Source organism: Rhinolophus hipposideros, assembly GCF_964194185.1.
Source record: "Rhinolophus hipposideros genome assembly, chromosome: 6".
Lineage (NCBI taxonomy): Eukaryota > Metazoa > Chordata > Mammalia > Chiroptera > Rhinolophidae > Rhinolophus > Rhinolophus hipposideros.
The window spans coordinates 45,206,083-45,228,973 of NC_138052.1; the positions used below are offsets into that span (position 1 = coordinate 45,206,083).

The 22,891-nt window shown below is 36.4% G+C and overlaps 1 protein-coding gene across 5 annotated transcripts in view; it reads left to right on the forward strand.

Annotated features, from left to right (window-relative positions):
• Window positions 1–20,285, forward strand: part of B3GALT1 (beta-1,3-galactosyltransferase 1) — a 531,946-nt gene extending 511,661 nt beyond the window's left edge. For 3 of the 5 annotated variants that reach the window (XM_081052855.1, XM_081052854.1, XM_081052856.1), the window contains 2 exons: window positions 12,809–12,873; window positions 15,412–20,285. In XM_081052855.1, coding sequence (XP_080908981.1) covers window positions 15,637–16,617 — 981 coding nt within the window. In that variant the 5' untranslated portion in view covers window positions 12,809–12,873; window positions 15,412–15,636 and the 3' untranslated portion in view covers window positions 16,618–20,285. The remainder of the gene's footprint in view (window positions 1–12,808; window positions 12,874–15,411) is intronic. The other 2 variants (XM_081052858.1, XM_081052857.1) reach the window with 2 other exon arrangements.
• Window positions 20,286–22,891: the final 2,606 nt, after the last annotated feature.

The following is a 22,891-nucleotide window of genomic DNA, read 5'->3' on the forward strand; positions in this document are numbered from 1 at the left end:
CTCAAACTACGAATCACCTTTCAGTGTATTTTTCCAGCACATTACATAAATACTTGCTCTAGAATACGGTCCACTTCTCTATGATATCTTAGCAAAGGGTTCTTGTTGAGGCTACTACTGAATGACAAATTTCTGTTTATGGCTATCTGGAAAACATTTATTCAGCAATTATTTTTCATCAACCAAAGTATTTCTTGCACTGTGCCCTTATGCTTAGGCATAGTGCTAAAGATGGACATAATCACATTAGATGAAATGGACATAATTGACACATACAGAGCACTTCATCCTAAAACATCAGACTATATACATTCTTTTCTAGTGTACACGGAACACTCTCAAGGATAGACCATATATTGGGACATAAAATAAGCCTCAGCAAATTTAAGAAGATTGAAATCATACCAAGCATATTCTCTGATCACAAGGCTTTGAAATTGGATATCAACTACAAAAAGAAAGAAGGAAAAAACACAAATACATGGAGATTAAACAACAGACTTTTAAAGAACGACTGGGTCAAAGAAGAAATTAGAGGAGAGATCAAAAGATACATAGAAACAAATGACAATGAAAATACATCCTACCAAAATTTTTGGGATGTAGCGAAACCAGTTTTAAGAGGGAAATTTATATCATTACACGCCTATCTCAAAAAATAAGAAAAATCCCAAATAAATAACTTCATATTACACCTTAAAGAACTAGAAAAAGAAGAACAAGTGAAACCCAAGGTCAGCAGAAAAAAGGAAATAACAAAAATCAGAGCAGAACTAAATGAAACAGAGAACAAAAAGACAATAGGAAAAATTAATGTGACAAAGAGCTGGTTCTTTGAAAACATTAACAAAATTGACAAACCCTTGGCTAGACTCACTAAGATAAGAAGAGAGAAGACAATAATTAACTAAATCAGAAATGAAAAAGGGGAATTTATCATGGACACCACAGAAATACAAAGGATCATTCAAGAATACTATGAAGGACTATATGCCACCAAATTTAATAACCTAGAAGAAATGGACAAGTTCTTAAAAACATATAGCCTTCCAAGGCTGAACCATGAAGAACTGGAAAATCTAAACAGACCGATCACCAGTAACAAAATTGAATCAGTCATCCAAAACCTTCCCAAAAGCAAAAGTCCTGAACCAGATGGCTTCACTAGTGAATTCTACCAAACCTTCAAACAGTATCTAACACCAATCCTGCTCAAACTCTTCCAAAAAATTGAAAAAGAGACAGTACTCCCTAACTCATTTTATGAGGCCAACATTACCCTGATACCAAAACCTGGTAAGGACAACACAAAAAAAGAAAACTACAGACCAATATCTCTGATGAATACAGGTGCAAAAATCCTAAACAAAATTCTAGCAAATCGAATACAACAATGCATTAAAAAGATTATTCACTACAACCAAGTGGGGTTCATCCCCGGGGCACAAGGATGGTTCAACATTCGCAAATCCATCAATGTGATACATCACATAAACAAAACAAAGGACAAAAATCCTATGATTATATCAATTGATGCAGAAAAAGCATTTGACAAGATGCAACATCCATTTATGATTCAAACACTTAATAAAATAGGTATAGAAAGAAAATTCCTTAACATAATAAAGGCCATATATGACAAGTCCTCAGCTAATCTCATAATTAATGGTGAAAAACTGAAGCCCTTTGCTCTACATTCGGGAACACGACAGGGCTGTCCCCTATCACCTCTGCTTTTCAACATAGTGTTGGAAGTCCTTGCCAGAGCAATCAGGCAAGAGAAAGAAATAAAAGGCATCCAAATTGGGAATGAAGAAGTTAAATTATCACTCTTTGCAGATGACATTCTGCTATATACAGAGAACCCTAAAGACTCCAAAGCTATTAGAAACAATCAACGAATACAGTAAAGTTGCTGGCTACAAAATCAACGTAAAAAAAGTCCATTGCATTTTTATATACTAACAATGAAATCTCAGAAAAAGAAATACAAAAAACAATTCCTTTTGCAATTGCAGCAAAAACAATAAAATACCTAGGAATAAACTTAACCAAGGATGTGAAGGACCTATATGCTGAAAAGTATAATACATTTTTGAAAGAAATTGAAGAAGACACAGAAATGGAAAGCCATTCCGTGTTCATGGATTGGAAGAATCAACATAGTTAAAATGGCCATATTACCCAAAGCAATATACAGATTTAATGCAATCCCCATCAAAATCCCAATGGCATTTTTTAAAGAAATAGAACAATAAATCATCAGATTTGTTTGGAACCACAAAAGACCCCGAATAGCCAAAGCAATATTAAGAAGAAAGAACAGTGCTAGAGGTATCACACTGCCTGACTTTAGCTTGTACTACAGGGATACAATAATCAAAACAACATGGTATTGGCAGAAAAACAGACACATAGACCAATGGAATAGAATTGAGAACCCAGAAATAAAACCACATAAATATGGACAGATAATTTTTGACAAAGAAGCTAAAAACATACAATGGAGGAAAGACAGCCTCTTCAATAAATGGTGCTGGGAGAATTGGATGGCCACGTGCAAAAGAATGAAACTGGACTGCTATCTGTCACCATGTACCAAAATTAATTCAAAATGGATCAAAGACTTAAGCATAAGACCTGACACGATAAACTGCATAGGAGAAAACATAGGTACTAAACTTATGGACCTTGGGTTCAAAGAGCATTTTATGAATTTGACTCCAAAGGCAATGGAAGTAAAAGCTAAAATAAACGAATGGAACTATATGAAACTTAAAAGCTTCTGCATAGCAAAAGAAACCATCGACAAAATAAAGAGGCAACCAACTGAATGGGAGAAGATTTTTGCAAATAGTGCCTCTGATAAGGGGCTAATATCCAAAATATACAAGGAACTCATGAAACTCAACAACAAACAAACAAACAACCCAATTGAAAAATGGGCAGAGGACCTGAAGAGACATTTCTCCAAAGAGGACATACAAATGGCAAATAAACATATGAAAAAATGCTCAACATAACTAATCATCAGAGAAATGCAAATAAAAGCCACAATGAGATCACCTCACCCCAGTCAAAATGGCTATCATCAACAAGACAAATAGTAACAAGTGTTGCAGAGGCTGTGCAGAAAAAGGAACCCTCATACACTGTTGGAGGGAATGCAGACTAGTGCAGCCATTATGGAAGGCAGTGTGGAGGTTCCTCAAAAAATTACGAATAGAATTACCATATGACCCAGCAATCCCTCTCCTGGGTATCTACCCAAAAAATCTGAAAACATTTATTCATAAAGACACGTGTGCTCCAATGTTCATTGCAGCTTTTTTTACAGTGGCCAAGACATGGAAACAACCAAAATGTCCTTCGATAGATGAATGGATAAAGAAGTTGTGGTACATATACACAATGGAATACTATTCGGCGTTAAGGAAAGATGATATAGGACCATTTGTGACAACATGGATGGATCTTGAGAGTATAATGCTACGTGAAATAAGTCAGAGAGAATAAGTAGAGAACCATATGATCACTGATATGTGATATATAAACCAAAAACAACAAAGAACAAGACAAACAAATGAGAAACAAAAACTCATAGACACAGAGAATAGTTTAGTGGTTACCAGAGGGTAAGAGACAGGTCGGGTGGAAAATGAGGGTCAGGAGGATCAAATATATGGTGATGGAAGGAGAAATGATTCTGGGTGGTGGACACAGAATGGGATTTATAGATGATGTAATATAGAATTGTACACCTGAAATCTATGTAATTTTACTAACAAATGTCACCCCAATAAAAAAAAAAAACAGAAACAAAAAAAAAGATAGACATAATAATGAGAGTAATAAAATGGTGATAAAGCCATATGAAATCTTTTCCCTTACATAGGTTTCAGTTTATCAAAGAGACACAGTAAAAAGCAGTTGAGGAAACTAGCCTATTGATTGAGAGGTCTTTCCATATGACACAAAATAACCATCAACCTAAAATGCAGTTATGAAAGTATATTGAAGATGAAGTAATGAAGGCATGGTTAAAAATAATGTACTCATGAGCAGTGACTCCCTTTGCATTCTTAATTTCAACTACAGTCCACTATGAATCCAACACTCTGCCAAACTGAACAGTTGCCTATTCTCCAAATAAATCAAACACTTTTGTTGTTTTTCTAAATGCTTTTGTTACCATTGAATGTCTCTCCCCACAATTAATTTTTCTGCTATTGAGATTTCTCTATTCATTCTTTCAAATTTGAGATGAGTCAAATTTTGTCTCTTCCATGAGTCTAACACAATCGTCCCCATTATTAGAATTAATTATTTCAGTAGTAGTACCATACCTCTAATTATTCTTTATTTCTTCCCACATAGATTATAGTTAATAAAGTTAATGTAGCTATACACACTTTAAAAGTAGGGAATTTGCATTTTCATTTGCATATTTAACATAACATTTATAAATTTTAATTGTGGGATTGTCAAATATAATGAATGAATAAATTCAAAGAAAAGCATAGTGGTCCTTTTCAGTAATATACAGATATATATTATATACATAATATATATAATAAGTTATCTACCATATAATAACTTATCAGCATGTCTCCAGACTCAAGGATAGGAACAGGTATCATGACATGTATAATTTTATAAGTAAAATGAAAAAATATCATGAAAAAAGAATCAGTGAATTTTCCACAATTTTTGAGGGTATATTTATGGTGGCCTATTTTAAATGAAGGCTCTCTGGTTTCCAGGGAAAGCTTTCTAGGGAAAGGGGCACAAGAGTTCTCTGAAAGACATAACCAGTTGTGATTCAGGACATTTTGCCCTAAGCAAGATAACACCAAGAGGGCCATATGACATTCAGCCAAAAGGCATATGCCATACATTTTAGACAGCATGAAGAGAGAAAATAGAGTTTTTAAATGTAATCCTCAATTTAATAAGCTACTCCTCACTCGGGCAATGCTACAGAGCATTTTCCAATGTGAGTACAGCAGGGGCTTATTTATTTCATGATGGTTGGTAGTTCTCTCAAGCAACACTTAATAAAATAATACTAAAAATTAATGATAAAAATTAAATACTGTATGCCATTTTAAAGTTTACCAGGTATTTCCCAATCAACCTGAAAACTAGATTATCATCATCTCAGTTTACCTAAAGTACAGAGAATGGTGTATGGCTTGGAGTTCTTACAACAGCGATTCATACAACAGAATCTACTTTACCAGGTTAAGAAGAAAAGGAATTCATTGAAAGGCATTAGGAAGTTCATGGAATGTCCAGAGGTCAAGACTCAGGTTTGGTTACTAACGAGCTAAAAGAGCATTGCCATGAACCATGCATCCCAAATTGTGTCTGATAATTCTTTGGAGTCATTTTAGAGGACCCATCACTGCTTACTGTTCACATTTGGAAACTAGGAATGTGAACACTAAGCAGTGATGTGTTCACATTTGGAAACTAGAAATTCTACCACAGTGGTTCCAGAAGAACCAGATAACTGTCATTCCATGTACTTTCCAATCAACTCAAATCACGAGAAAGAAGCTGCCGTCTTCTCTTGCTTGCTCCTGTATCTATATCTCACCCAGAGGCATCTGATTGGGGGGAACTAAGTCATATGTCTTATCCTAGTTATAAAGAGACTTGGAAAATTTAGTTTGGGACTTTAGCTTCTTGCATAACTGGCCAGTTTCTTGAAAGGGAAGCTAAAGGGGAGTTGGAATGGGAAATCAGTTAGCTAAACTACCAAATCTACCATAAATGGATAATTTATTTGATTACAGTCACATAGCTAGTAAGTGACAGAGTCTCAGATAGCGTGTATTACACTCTTCCCCAGATAAAATGACTGCTTCATTATAGTAGAGATGAGTAGCTTATCTGGCCTTCAGAGCTTAATTAAAATATTCCTTAAGAGCAACTATTTCCTTTTACTTATAGTTGCATGAATTCCAAGTACTATCATTGGTTTGGTTTTCTAGATATCTTAATATTTTAAAGTGAGTAGTCTTGTGAAGGGAGATGAGTCGTTCATCGTGTCTCCAGTTCTCATTAAAAAATCATGACTGATACATGTAAGTTATCAAATTAAGACTCTCAGGGCCAGAAAGACCCTTGAGCCATTGTAATAATATGCACAGCAATCCATTTTTTTCTACCTCTCACATTACTCCACAGATAGTTAAAGGAAATAAGAAAAACAAAAAAATGTTAATCTGACTACCATGTGAAAAATGAAAAACACAATATAGTGTATGGACCCACACATTACAGTTTAACAGACTGGCATTCAAATCTAGGTATAACCACTCACTAGCTATGTAACATAGGGGCAAGTTGCGTAATCTGTTTGGGCTTCAGTTTTCTCTTCTGTAAAATGGGAACAAGGATGCGTATTTCTTATAATTGTTAGTAAGATTAAATATAAATTATAGAGAACATCATAGGTGTGAGGAGGCAGCAGAAGCAATGATGTATCTTCTAAATATGTCAATTATATGTAAAAATAGTTATTTCTAAAGCACTTATATAGTCCTGTGTAGATGCCTGACCACTGCGCTGTACACCTGAAGCTGAAATAGAATAGTATTGAATGTCAACTATGTATACACACACACACACACACACACACACACACACGATGTGAAGTACAGCATAGGGAATATAGTCAATGGTATAGTAACAGCTATAAATGATGTCAGAGGGATAGTAGACTGGGGGGGTTATCACTTTGTGAGGCCTGTAAATGTCTAACTATTACATTGTTTTGTACACCTGAAACTAATCATAGAAATAAATAAATAAAGCTACTCTGCCAAACAAAACTGTCATTGTCACCCAGGCTTTCCTTTGGGTGCATTTCTAAAACAATTCATAAAGCCGATTTTAATGGTAAACATTGATGAGTCCTTTATTAGTTAAGTGATGGCATGATGATATACATTGTAATGTATTTTGGGTAGGTTCTATTACAACCCCGACAAGAGAAACGTGATGAATCTCGTATTGTCTTTGTCTTAAACATCTATGAAACAACCATGGTATAGCCATTTCAGGATATCTTAGTGTACATAGAATTGCTGATTATGGCTATGTAAATGCTACTCACAGGGCTATTTAAATCTGCTATAATTATTTTTCTGCTTTTTTTTTAATTAAAGTCTATTGGGGTGACAATTGTTAGTAAAGTTACACAAGTTTCAGGTGTACAGTTCTGTAATACATCATCTCTATGTCACATTGTGTGTTCACTACCCAGTCAGTTCTCCTTCCACCAATATCCAGTATAATTTTTATATTCTAAAGTTGTATTTGAAAAATTCTGATTATACAACACATTAGTGCTAATAATAATAGTCATAATAATATTTCCTGTAACTTGTGCACCCCATTTTTATTAAAATTTATTGGGTGACAATGGTTAGTAAAGTTACATAATTTTCAAGTGTACAATTCTGTATTACATCATCTATATATCACATTGTGTGTTCATCACCCAGAGTCAGTTCTCCTTCCATCACCATATATTTGATCCCATTTACCCTCAGCTACCACCCATGCACCCCTTTTTTAACTGAAGTGTAAGACCTTTTACATAGGCATTATAAAATAAAATTGAAACTTCTTATAAAAACAGTACTGGAAATGCCAACCTTTTCTTTTTTATTTTGAAACTGCCAAGTAAAAAACTGCTTTTGCAGTAAATTGTCAGGATGCACTCACTGATCATTGTTCATGAAGTATTTTATAGGTGATCATCTCTGGATTTGTCTCTATTTATTGTGTTTATATTAATAATGATAATGCTTTTCATTCATATAGCCATATTCAGTACACAAAGTATTTTCAAACATCGTATCTCATTTGATCCTTACAATGACCCTGCAAAGTATAGCCAGATTTTATCATACTCATTTTATAGATGGGGAAACAAGGCAGAGATGCATTGAGTTCAGAACCAATGACTAAAAATCTAGAATTTGAATTCAAGTCTCCCAATGCCATAAGATTGACTGCCTACAATATAATTTCAATGGACCGCATCTACATAAAATTAGTTTGGGCTATTATGTATTCCAGTAAATTGATATTGTATAAGGAACATTTGAGTTCGAAAAGACAAAAAAAATTAAAAGGAAAATAAAAATTGTATATTCTCTGCCATATGTTAGAAGTTGCTGTATGATATTAATATCATTCTTTTAAACGTGACCTAAAATAATACCTCTCTGTGATGAGATGTCTAAGAAATATCACCGTAGACTTTGTAAATGTTAGGTAGAAAGTACATTAACACCTTTCTGATATCTAAGAATATCTATTTATATCAGTTCCCCCACTCCACACCAAATAATGGGTCAAATGAATACTGTTTCGGGTATCACACAGCTCGTCATTTTTAAATTCTCTCAGCTGCTGATTATATGAGTAGAATACCTTTCTTCTCATCCTTTTCCACATCTGTAATAAAAAAAAATCCTGGCATTTCCTTTCCCAATGGAGAAACCCTATCCAACCACATTGCCAGGCTCCCAGGCTCTTAAGATTAAGTAAATGATTGCTCTTCCCATCTTTTAAAATGTGTCTCATGTAAGGCAGTCAAGACACAATATCCATCACTGCAAATAATGCAAGCATTTATTTAAAATAATGAGATATCCTAATTTTTACTTTTCCCTGAGAGGATTGTAGCGATGTTTAAAAATTCTCTGAATTCTAGAAGTAGGGCAACACATTGATTTGAAGAAAGCTATAATATTCCTTCTAATTTGAAATGGACTTGTTCTACAGTGAAAGAGTGTAGCTTTCAGAATAGGATGTGCCCTATATCCACACAAAGACATCCAACTCTCCACCACTCCTCTTACAAGCTGGCCCCATTCTCCTGAACAGTTTATAAAGACCCTTTCAATAAATTTCAAGGTGTATTGAACTGAAAGGAGAAAGGTTCAAATAATTTCTTCCAGATTTAGGAGGGAAATCATTTCAACTGCCAAGTCATGATGAATATCACCTTTTGCTTTGCGCCACTTCCTCTTTGCAAATGATCTGCTGGGCGAGTTCCATTATGGGGTCTCTTTGAAAGGATTCATAATTAAATTTTTAAAGAAACAAATGAGCTCTGTGTCTTTCTGAGGCAGAGGAGTCAGAACATTTACTTCTGTGAGCATTCAGGGATTTTGACTTCTATGGATGGGTAGGATGCCTCGCACAGCCAAGGAGGCTTACTTCAAAGAAAGGCTAGGAAAGAAAGCCAGCCCTCTGTGATCTGGAGAGATAATAAGTTAGCAAGCTGTGTAACGTGATGGTTTATGAAATTCTCCCTTCAAGGACCATTATCTAGTGCTAATAGTGCTTTATTTCTTCCTTTCCTCTGCATATTTAGAGCATAATTATAAGAGCAAGAGGAAAGGAGGGAGTTGAGCATCAAGATAATCATTTGCCAAATTAATGCAGCCCAGTAGAATTTCTGGCCTTTGGGGCTCATTTATCAATTAGTTCTATTGCTGTCTGACTTCCTATATTTCCCCATAGAATGGATGTGTTTTTTTTTTCCTTTTACTTCACTCATACACCAATTCTGACGAAAGTCATTTAAGATCAAAACATTTTTCGGAAAGAATCTCATTTACCCTACTTAATGTCATGATGTACTACAGAGCCAGCCTCCCATCCATTTCAAGAGCATTTCATTACCACTAATAGCCTCTCTCTCTCTTTTTTTACTTTTTCTGAATTTCTGTTGTTCTTTCTACTCTTTTAACTGGTTAAAATTGTTTGTTTGTTTTTTCAACTGTCTTATCTTTCTGCACCAGATTTTAAAGTTACTATGTGGATTTTAATGTTAAAACCACTTTTGTAATGCAGTGTGGTCTCTGAATATTCAAAATTGGCTCTGAATAATAGAAATGCTGGTAGGGTTTCACCCAGGCTGTCAGGAGTGGGGTGGGGGTGGGGCTGAGGTGGGGAGACAGGAGCATTGTTTTTATTCCCCAGACGCTAGTTCCCATCTCAGGCACGGTTGGCTCCAACCTTTTGGAAAATGTGTCACAGTTCTGGCTTATCTTTCTCAACGCATTAGTGTTTTTAAGAGAAAAAAGAAAGTGGCAGGAGTGAAGGACTGCTTAAAACTATGCCATATTCTTCACATGGTCTTAAAATAAATAATCTGATCTAACTTTTTTTAAATCTAAAAATAAACCAAACTTCATGTCCCTTTTCACACTCATGTTTCATTCTTCTTTGAGTGCTAATTACAAATGTTTCACCCTTTAAAAGCTGGTTTACTACAACCCAAGAATTTACCTGCTCAAATCTAGAAGATAAAATGTGAAGTCTTCTGGAGCAAACTATTTCATTTTGTTGCTACCAAGGAAAGTAGGTGTTATGAGTAGAATTGTGCCCTCCAAAAAAAAGATATATTGAAATCCTAACTGCCAGTAATTCAATATATTACCTTATTTGGAAATGAGGCCCTTATAGAAGTAATTAAATTAAAATGAGGTATTTAGGGTAGACCCTAATCTAACATGACAGGTGTCCTAATTAAAAGGGGGAAATATGGACATAGAGACACATGGGAACAACACCAAGTAAAGATGAATCCAAAGATCGGGGTAATGATTCTATAAGCCAGAAGTGCCAAAGATTACCAGAAAACAACCAGAAGTCCGGGGAGAACCATGGAACAAATTCTCCCTCACAGTCCTCAGGAGAAACCAAGCCTATCAACATCATTGTTGACTTCTAGCCTTCAGAATTGTTGGTCCACACATCAGTGTTGTTTAAGCTATCCAGTTTGTGGTACTTTGTTACGGCAGTCCTAGAAAACGAATGCTAGTCACATAACCTACATTTCAAGACACCAAGACCATTTGCAGGAATGGGTGGAATGGCCACAGGTGGAAAACAGGAAGCCTAGAAGACGCAAAAGACCAGGGAGGGGCAGAGGTCAAAACCAAAAAGATGTTCCTAATACAGCATTAATTCCAAAGAGCCAAGCAAGGAAGCAAAACCTTGGTTAAAGACTCAAAGACTGAACCAGAGTTTGCAAGGCATTCTGTTCTCATCTCAAATGTCGCTTCCTCAGACAAAGACAAATTTACCTAAAGTAGCCGCTGCCACTACCTCTGTTCAGTCTCTATCCCATTACCCCACTTTATTTACATCACAGCATTTATGGCTACCAGAAATTATTTTTGCATTCATTTAGCGTGTGTTTTACTTTTTGCCTCCCTCTCCTAGAAAATAAGCTCCCCATCTGTCGTAGCTTGTAGAACAGTGCCTGACATCTCTAACAGGTGTTCAGTATGTCTTTGATGAACAAATAAAGTAGATTTGAAAATCCAGTGGAAGTCAGAACCTGGAGATTATATTCCTTGAGACACCGGAGGGTGAACGCAGGCCTTTTTGGTGGGGCCCTGCAGCCTCACCAAGGGTGTAGGGAAGACGGAATATTTGCTAAGTCAACTAAGTGGCAACCGAGGCATCAGAAATCATTGTTGACTTGTACCTGCCTCAGCCATGATGGGGAAAGACATGAACTTGGCACTCCAACTTATGCACAGGCCACTCGAGAGATCCTATCCACCTGCTCCAAGAGCTTACCTCTGGCCATACAACATAGGAACTTTGGCAAATGTAGGGACTTTTTAAAAAATAAATTACTCAAAATAAACTATCCACTATGCGATTTCTAGGAGAAACATGTGCTTCTTAAATTGAAAATTCTGTCCCATTAACTTCCTGAAAGGTGAAGGTGGATAGTTACTGGAAAGTTCTGTGAATGAGGTAATCTGCGATACAGTAAGGACCCTGGGGGGGAAATCTTTCAAGCATTCTAGTGAATGTTTCTATTTGGAGGGATTTGTATTTAATGGATGACAAGTTAATGTGTCATCAGTGTCTGTGGTTGTGGAAGGGCTGCTAAAAGGAATGACAAATGTTTTATGTACAACTTGTTTTACGAACACATTAACATGTCAATAAACAAGATTTTAAAAAGATAACAAAACCTTGTAAAACTGAAAGGACCCTCCAGAGGATTGCCCTTTTTGACACATAGCTCCTTCCCCAAAATTTTTCAGTTGACTTATTTTCTTTGCTTTCAGTGGACTTTTATCTTTGAATTTCCCAGAAAGAAAAAAAGAATTCTCTAGCAGGAAATCTGTATGGTATAGTCACTAATCTTAGGCAAACAAAGCCCCAAAATAATACCAATCCTACTGTGTTTCCCCAAAAATAAGACCTAGCCGGACAATCAGCTCTAATGTGTCTTTTGGAGCAAAAATTAATATAAAACCCGGTATTATATTATATTATACCCGGTATTATATTACATTATATTATATTATATTATATTATATTATATTATATTATATTATATTATTATATTATAAGACCTGGTCTTACATTATAGTAAAATAAGTCTGGGTCTTATATTAATTTTTGCTCCAAAAGGAGAATTAGAGATGATGGTCTGTCTAAATCTTATTTTTGGGGAAACACGCTGTCTCTGAGTTTACATTCTGTCATCAATACAATGGAGAAAATACCTCTTGTAACCCTGTAGGGAGCAAAGCGCTATAAAATACATGACATAGAATACAGCATATATCATAGTGCCTTGTGTACATATGCATTTTAAAATGAAGCCTAAAATAATGATGGTATGAAGTATCATGGGTTAGCTGTCTAGAGAAGAATTCTTATTCTTCAATGAAAAGTGTGTATAGATACATATACTTATTCACAATCTCACCTATTTCTCTTCTGTTTCTCCCTCTTTTAGCTCTTTCTAAATTTCCTGGTACCTGTGTTTATGGAGTCCCTCCCCCCAGAAAATCACACAGAAAGGTATTGAATAAAACAAATTGTCATTTATTCTTCTGGGTCATAGAACAATGGGAGAAAGAAATCCTTAATATGGAAGAATGAATTGCTATTGAAATCAGTGTTCAGGATTTGGGGAAGGTAAAAAACTCCATTATACCCTTTAGATTGCAAAGATGGGTAACCAGCTACTCAGCTCAGAACAGTTTCTGAGCGCCACTCATCCTGGGGCCCTGCCTATCGCCATAGCCCCAAACTGCACCACTCCCGCCCTTCTCCCCATCACCCTGTCCTCTTCCTTCACTCCCCTGTTTACAGTCCTGGCACACATCATACTTTCTCATTGTATGCCTTTGCATATACTGTTCCCTTTGCCTAGATTGTCCAACTCTCATCCAGATAATTCCTAATTGTCCTTGAAGATTCAGCTTAGATAGTAACTTTTCTGAAATTCTCATGGCATCCTCTCCAGAAGAGAGGATGAAATGGAGGAATGGGATTCACACTGCAGTCTATGAGCATGGTGCCCTCTGCAGCTGTGCTGTACAATCTGCAACACTGGACCTGGTTCTCTTACATCCCATCCACCAGCCCACCTCTCCTGTGTACTCTGACAGCCTCAGGATGGAAATTTTTATCCCATTGTTTTAATCATTTACTTGAAGTCTTTCCTCATAGACTGAGTTCCTTGAGGAGGAGTATGAGTTCTATTTCTGTTTTTCCAATGTTTTTCACACACTATTAATCCTCCACTAATAGCTTGGTTAATGGCTTCAATCAAGAACTTGACAAGAGCCTCTTCCTGGTGAGGTTCTTGGGTCTTTTAACAGCTCAGTAATAGGTGGCTCACAATTTAGTAGGAAAGTCTGAAAGGCGACAAGGGCCATATGATGATAAAGATAGGCTAAGAAGAATCAGCTAAGTAGGCTAGGATTCTGGTGGAGAATGTTTGGTTTCTAGTACCATCCTGAGACTCACATTCCTTTGGAATTCAAATGGAAGTGATGTCTATGTATCACAAGGTGAGAAATCCTTTTCTAAACTATTGTTGGTTTCTCTCACTTCCTTTTGCTTCCTGTTTAAAGTTTCAAAGCTTGGTGCATATCACATCCTTCTTTTTATCAACTTTGGTGTACCTTGGAGCAGATGTTTCCTCCAGGAGAATAAGGATACTGGAGCCTATATTTGGAGAGTACTTATTGTGGGTTGGATGAAGGCCTGACTATGCCTAGAGTCATGCTGCTTGAAGCCATTCTAATATCCATTTAGTGAGAACCGAAACCACACTGAGTTATTGCTGGTCTCATGTGGATCATATCTTCACAGTCAGTTATTGGCTTATACAAGCGGATGTGTATTATCTCTGCTATTCCCCATCATGTCTTCTTATTTCGGTATGACTATTGTGCTTCGAAGCATGATTTTCAATCTATAATCCGAGTTAAAGTCTTTCCACACAGTATGTACATGTAAGTGTATAGTTTTCTTTGCAGCAGACCTTGTTGATATTGATATCCATTATCTGCTATCTCAGGCTTCCAGGACTGCCACATTTTGTTGTAGCTAGGAAGGAAGATACCATTTTTTTTACATGAATAGACTTCGTAACCTAGCACATATTTTTAACTGGCATGGTAGCAGCTGAAGTTCTGGAAAGGATTTGAGTTCCAAAGGACAACTTTTTTATTTGATCACCAATGAAAGTGCCCTGTCCCATCTTCATTTACTTTGTGGTCCCCAAGCTCAATTGCCTCTTGTACTCCTGTGATGTTTATAGGCAAGTGTAACTAAGTAAGAAGAATTAAAAGAGCTAGTATAATTTCATCAGGGGAACATAAGGGTGAATTGTTAAAAACCAAAAAGAGTGATACCATTTAGATCAACTCTAAAATGAATGCTGCCAGCTGTCCACAACAGCATTTGTGCAATGGTCTTCATGCATGAGGAGTAAGGATATTCTCCATATGAAGCCTCAGAAAACTGAGAAGTATGAATAAACATTTGTGAAAGGCAAAGTAAAAAGGTAAGGGAAAGTTGGGAATTATTTCCAAGCCTGAACCGAAGATAATTTTAGCAGAGATTTTCCATTCGTGATTGACATTTTTAAATACAGGGTTAGAGAAAGCAAAGAGATGTTGAGAACTGATTGCTTCATTGGAGTCGAGCAAACAAAAACCCAGACTTGGGGAAATGGAAAAGAGATATGAGGCCCTGTGTGAAACTTCCTGCTTGAAAAAAGACTTTAGTGTCAGAAAGTGTTTGACTGCAAAGAAGTCCTCTTGTGAAGAGGGGGAAACTTGTTTTAGTTACTAATGTTCAGTTTACTTCATATTTATCCAGAGTTTATAATATATATACTTGTTAAATGGGTATTAATATACATAAACCATTTCTATCAAGGGAAGAAAAGAGAGGATGGTTGTGTCAAGAAGTTTTCAGAACTGATGGAAATGAATGATTATGTTTATTTTCATCATTGTGGGTAATTCTTCTACCCTTAGTATATTTATTTGAGCATGCGAAATGACTACATGTTTCTGAACAACTTTATTAATTTTGCAGAGTTAAGAAGAAGATTTTTGAGGCATGGAACCTTCCATCAGGTTTGGGAGAAAGTAGAATGAATGCAGAGATACAAGACTGCCACTGAGACACATGAACAATCCCACACACACACTTCTCTATCGAACTTTATGATTAGTACTATGCTGCCTTTGCAAGATGAAAAGAAACTAATGCCAAGAAGGCATATTCTTCAGTATTTGAAATAGACGTGCTCTCAAGACCATGGCTTCAAAAGTCTCCTGTTTATATGTTTTGACAGTTGTGTGCTGGGCCAGCGCTCTCTGGTACTTGAGCGTAACTCGTCCTACTTCTTCCTACACTGGCTCCAAGCCATTCAGCCACATAACAGTCGCCAGGAAAAACTTCACATTTGGCAATATAAGAACTCGACCTATCAACCCACATTCTTTTGAATTTCTTATAAATGAGCCCAGCAAATGTGAGAAAAACATTCCTTTCCTTGTTATCCTCATCAGCACCACCCACAAGGAATTTGATGCCCGCCAGGCAATCCGAGAGACATGGGGGGACGAGAACAACTTTAAAGGGATCAAGATAGCCACTCTCTTCCTCCTGGGCAAGAACGCGGATCCTGTTCTGAATCAGATGGTGGAGCAAGAGAGCCAAATCTTCCACGACATTATCGTGGAGGACTTTATTGATTCCTACCATAACCTTACCCTCAAAACATTAATGGGGATGAGATGGGTGGCCACTTTTTGTTCAAAAGCCAAGTATGTCATGAAAACAGACAGTGACATTTTTGTAAACATGGACAATCTTATTTATAAGCTACTAAAACCCTCCACCAAGCCAAGAAGAAGGTATTTTACTGGCTATGTCATCAATGGAGGGCCAATCCGGGACGTTCGCAGTAAGTGGTACATGCCCAGGGATTTGTATCCTGACAGTAACTACCCACCATTCTGTTCTGGGACTGGTTATATCTTTTCAGCTGATGTGGCCGAACTCATTTACAAGACTTCACTCCACACGAGGCTGCTTCACCTTGAGGATGTATATGTGGGACTGTGTCTCCGAAAGCTGGGCATACATCCTTTTCAGAACAGTGGCTTCAATCACTGGAAAATGGCCTACAGTTTGTGTAGGTATCGCCGAGTTATCACTGTGCATCAGATCTCTCCAGAAGAAATGCACAGAATCTGGAATGACATGTCAAGCAAGAAACATCTCAGATGTTAGGATTTTTACCAATGTAAATATGTTTCTTTTCTTTTTTAAGAAATGGGGCCTAGGGTGTTGGTATTTTACAGGTGTCACCAGGAGAAACAAACTGGTGAAGGGGTTTTTTTGTAAAAAGCTTTTTCTTCCTGCTCCTAGTTCCTTTCTTGTATTACCAATTTACAAATGTTAGGCTCTGGTCATAGAAACAATGCATAAGTTAGAAGGGCCAGATTTTATTCTCAGGTCCTAAGGCATTGCATTTATCTCAAAAAGCAACTTCCTAACAACCGCTAGGATTTATATACTGTGCATCTGAGATAAAAATCTGGTTCTGAGAAACTGAAACTCATGGTAATGTCTTCATATCATTTCTGCAAAAATAAATACATAACTCCTTCAAAAAACAATTCAGAAATAATGCACAGGCAGGAAGACATATTGGATGTGATTATTAATATTGTGTGTGCTATTACATTGAATTTTTACATATATTGTTACATACTGTGTATAGCATTTGTGGTTCCAACAAGAAATGAACTTCATACTGGCAGGGAAGTTGCAGTCAAATAAATAGAAACTTAAACTTGGGAATGAAATATTCTGTACGTTTGGAAGACAATTCTGCTTGCTCATCCAACAAACATTACCTGGTGCCTCCAAGGAGACTTTGCCAAATGTCACCTGCTACCCTCCGTACCATGTCGCCAAGTACATTTTACAGTTTCTGGTTCAGGCAGGCACATGTGTAGAAATAAGTTGGTAGGAGGCCAAAAGAACAATAAGTCACACAGAGAAAATACAAACTTATGTATGCATTAGAAGTAACATAAGCTTAGCAATAGTATAGGATGCCGTCTCACACATTTGCAAAGCAGGGGAGAAAAATCTTTTAACAGGTGCCAATGTTATTGAATGATTTAGCCCCACAGTTGATAGATGTAATACTCTCTAACGTCCGAAACATCCAAGGACCTCTAGCAGCAATGCTGGTAGGAGGTGTTCGGGAGGCTCTGTAATTAAAGTTCATGGGAAAGAAGAGAGGAAGCTTGGGTTCTACTGATGCCATCATACTCATTGTGTCATGTGAGCAGGCATCTTAAGCTTGCTGTTCTTCAATATGCTCATTTATAAAATGGCTGGGAAAAAACACCTATTTCACAGATACTGTGAGAGCAAATCACATTTGCTAAGTATTAGTTTATACGGTGCTATGAAATGCAGTGTATCATGCATTATGCTTATTGGTAAAATAATTACATAGTTACAATGATGGTCACCAGTAGTAGTAATATGATCTTAATATAAAATCCGCCAAGATAAAAATCGAATATGAACTATTAGTGTACCTGATTCTTCTAAGACGTTACCTTTTCCTTGGAAACGTTAGGTATTTGGAGAAGCTTCAATTTCTTTGTCATTTCTTCTAGTTTCAATGAATAAGTTATTTTAGTGCATTGTCTTGATTTCCCAGGATGCTGAAAGTGAAGGTATCCTTAGGAAGGAGCTTCTGGCTGTGGGTATATTAGAGTAACTGAAGCACATGCTTTGCAAAATGTTATCACATAAACTTAGATCTCAGAAAGCACTTGATCTGAATTCTCAGTAAGAACTTTGAGGAATCATAGCGGTAGTCCACTTCTATGAGGAGAAAAGGCTCTCAGCAAACCTACACATTGTACATATTCTACCATTCATTAGAAAACTTCTGTTTGTTTTCATTCAAAGGCTTACAACTGAAGTGTATCCCTTGTTGTTGTGTTTTTTTGTTGTTGTTGTTATATTTTTTTTTGTTTTTTTTTTGTTTTTTTTTTACCTGACTTTTGGAAGACTCCCTAGAAGTTGATAGCAAACAGGGAGACAAAAATGAATAAATGGAAGTCATGGCCTATTTCTTGAAAACACTGAATCTCTTATCCCCAGTCCAAAAGTACCCAATGTGAGACAGGCCTCCCAGACCCTTAATATATCTTCATCTTACAGTCAGCAGGACTGCTGAGTTTGATGAGAAAACAGCATTAGGTAACCTTGGGAGAAATGGATCAGCATAAGGTGAGCCGCCCTCCAATCTTCAACCACTGTGAGTTCCCTTCACTGGAAAAGTCTCATGACTTTGTATTTGGTTCGCCTTTCAATCGTGTGGCCGTCAGGCCTCTATCCCATGCTACCATCTTGCTAAGTCAAGTCATCTTTGGTGTCAAGGAATTGCACATTATAAACATCATACATTCACATCTATGAATTGGTGTGTGTGTGTGTGTGTGTGTGTGTGTGTATGTGTATGTGTACATTAGGAATAGAGCCCTAATCTTTAAAAGGAGCAAAAATCAGAAAATCATATGTCTTAAAGAACTATTTGCTAACTTTTTTATGCTAGATAGTGCCCATGTGACAAACATGTAAATAGTCATCAAAGACCATTTGTATATATTTTAAAGGCATTTTTTTCTCTTCTCACCAACTGTACATATAGCTAGAATGTGCTTGCAGTATACATTTTCTTCTGCATGGAGCTTGGTAAGGCAAGGTCATTTGTCGAGTGTTTCAATAGCCTAAAGCATGTTTGCCCTTCATTTTCTGAATGTTCAAAAATGTTTAAGTCCAGTAATCAAAAAAGCTCTAATTTTCTACTTTTGTTAATTTTATGACACTGGCCAATTATGGTTTCAGTTATTTGTTATGCCATTTTTTAAAAAAAAATTTATTATCAGTTCTCTGGCATAAAATAATGTTTCAGACAGTATTGTGCTAGGAGTCATTCAGACAATTTTTACAAAAAACCTTCTGACTGTCCCTCCACCTGTTTTGTTCATTTTGCATTGGATAGCAAAAGGTATCAATAATTAGTGTCTGTGCTCTTAATTTTTTTTTAAATTTTCTTTTGGAAAAAATAAGTTTTATCTTTGGTGGCTAGTTTGTGTGGCTTTGTGTCTTCTTATTTTGGCACAAATGCCAGTTTTAATATACAATATTGTATTTTTAAATAACCAGAATCAAAAAATGAAGATCATTTTTGATTTGGATTAAATTCAGAAGAACAAAATCCCATTTGCTTGATATGCTATGGGGAAAACAAACTCTTTACAGAGAAGCTAAAGAAGGAATTTTTCAATCAAATCTCTTCTATCAAAAGACAAAGGAATATTTACATAAAGCATCTGGGATTCATTTTCTACCTTTCCTAATATGTGGGATTAGTGGAGGAATTGATTATGTCATTTCTTCTGTAAAGGTGAAGATAGTTTTTATGAGCAAAACAAAGTACCTTGTGAATGAAAGAAGTAATTTACTAGAAATGCTTGTTGATGATAATTGACACTGAGGTATATTGTTATATATGAATGATTGTATTTATGTATTTATTTGTCAAAATTGTACATACTATTTCGCCAAACGTAACTGTCTGTAAAAGTGCACTCTCCAGGTTTGTAGTTCTATTTAGGGTTACATGGGTTGCCAATCAAGCTGCTAATCAGAATACTATTTTTTGTATCAATGTTATAAAACTGAAAATGACAAATAGGCGCTGAAGATGTCCTTACATTCAGTTTCTTCACCTTCCTCTTGAAATGTAAACTGTTGATTGAAAGCACGATGATAATGTGTAAGCCATCTGTCATGATGAACATTATGGTTCCATAACGCTGATTTTTTAAACCATTGGGACAAATAAACAGAAGGAGAACATATTTTCCATTTTGCTTCTTTTCTGAAAGAATCTTTTTGCTGAAATGTGATCATTACAATTAGCCAATGCCTTGCCATTCATTATCAAGCTTCTCCAGGCCTCAATATAGGTAATAGTTCAATCCATTCAGAGCTGGTGCGTGAGAGCCCAGTGCAACTTGACAGTCAACTAAAAGATGATTTGGTCTAGTAGACCATGGACTACTCCAGGATTTACTGTTATCTGGTATCTCCTTTGACCCTTGGCGGCCTCAGGAAAGTCTCTGTGTTAAGTTCTATGGGTCGAACATGTCAACGAATTCTGTCCAAAAATCATTATATTGATAATGTGCTTGGTGAATTAGGACAAGTTAAATCTAAAGCAAAACTGTCATTCTTATGTTTCCCCCACATATCCTTTGGAATATTGCATACTATTTTAGAAGTTTGATTGGACTGGGAAAATGCTATTCAGGAATTCTTTATGGAACACAGGTATAAGTAGATGCTGATTGTTGATGCCTGACTGGGTAAGCAAGCAACTAATAGCTATTTAAGAGACAAGAGTTCTTTTTATTATCAATCTTGATCTAGCTAAATAGTTCTTCATTTTTTTAATTAAGTATTTAACTTTGGATATACTAATCCTGTACCTTGGAGTTCAAAAAGGTAAAGTCTAAAGTGAGCTGAAATATGTAAGCAAACGATGAAACATAAGATATGTAGATTTGTATTCAATGTGATTTTTTTAAAAGACCAACATTAAGTGCAGTGTTTTAAAAGTATGATCTCAGACCGGGAGCATCATCATTAACGCTAATTTGTTAGAAATGCAAATCCATGGGCCTCACCGGAAATGGGGGGACAGGACTGAGCAATCTGCTTTAACAAGCCCTATAAGACATTATGATGCATATTCCACTTGAGAGAACACTGATCAAGAGCAGGGGGTAGCAAACTATACTCTGTGAACCACATCTAGCCTGCTGTCCAGGAACTAAGAATGGTTTCACGATGAATACTTGCGATGACTTGACTTGATGAGAGAGGACACTAATATTGAACACCAACTAAGCAAAATCGTTTCCCAACAGGAAGACTTTTGCCCTCTCATTGGTAAATGTACATTGCAAAAGCAAATTGTGTTCAGTTACTTGATTATAGTTTTAATTCCATCAATGCAGAAACTGGAAATTTGTTATTTAACTACTTTCATACATCTCAATTTTGCCTCTTGGCCTGCACAGCTTAAAGTATTTCTTACCTGGTCCTTTATAGGAGAAGTTTGCAACACTCTAACTTAGAGAAACAGGGAAACATTTGCAAAATGTGCTATGTACAAAAGTCCTCCAATTGTAAATGAGAAGTCACATCAGTAAAGCACACTGGAAGTGTCTCCACGCATCCAGGGAAATGACAATGTAGTCATGATAATGAATTGCATTAAAACCCAACAGCTGTGTATATTTTTTAAATATTTCCTTTCCTCTCAGTGATTTTTTAAAATTATAGAAGCTTGATTCTAATTGTAACAATTACCCAAAGCTTAATTAATATATTGCTTAAAGATGTGTGGGTTTTAGACCTAAGAGGGTGGGTTTCATATAGCTTGATTATCATAATTACAAGCATTCTATTTTCCCATTTATTTAATTGATTGTCATAGCTTTCCAGATGAATTCACGCTGCTGGAAGAAAATTGAATACATTTCTGTGAGGAAAAAAAAGAAAAAACAGAAATGAGGCTATTTAGAAGAGCAATGTCCCAGAATATAATCCATGTGAGAATGAAAAATTACCCTCGATAATATCTCCTTACCACTTTTGCTGGCTAAAATAGGCATTTTTGTGAAATGAAAAAGAAATGAATGAAAAAGTATTATTGATTTAACTACATCTATAATAACACTGGCTTCACTGTCTCTTCAGCCAGAGGTGCCTAGCACTCAAAAAAATTTTTTCCATTTAGTTTCCTTATAGAATCTATTAGTTTGGTACATTATGTCGAATATTTGTTATGCCTCTTGCAGTGACCTCAGTCCTCACCTGGAGGGAGCATGGCATGAGAGGTGATTTATTCCAGAGCGTTTACTCAGCAGTGGCTGCCCTGATATGGCAGGCTGGGCAGAGTTACGTGTGGGGGGTTCGTGATGAGGACTATTTTTCAGCAGAGACAAGAATGACCTCACCAAGAGTGAGGTGAGGGGAAAAAAAAATCAGAGACTTTCTCCCATTACAAAGCCTTAAGTTTTCAGTGCCCATGCCTCTGTTTTGTCATTGTTGTTGTTTAACATTTGCAATAGCCCCATGAGGCAGATGCTGCTATTCACTCAATTGACAGATTAGGAAACTGAGGCAACAGAGAATTCTTACAGGGTGAATTCAGTCCCCCTGCTCTAAAGGCTATATTCTTAACCAAAAGAGCATGCAGCCTATGAAAAGTAAGAACACGTACCCCCTACCATCACCCCACCACCACTCTCATTCCTACGGAACTCAGTGTAACTATTTTGTTTTCAGACTGGGACTCCCCCCACATTCATTATTGAGTTATAATTTATGTAATTTAAAATTCACTCCTTGAAAGTGTACAGTTCTATAAGTTTTGACAAATGCATGCATTCAGATA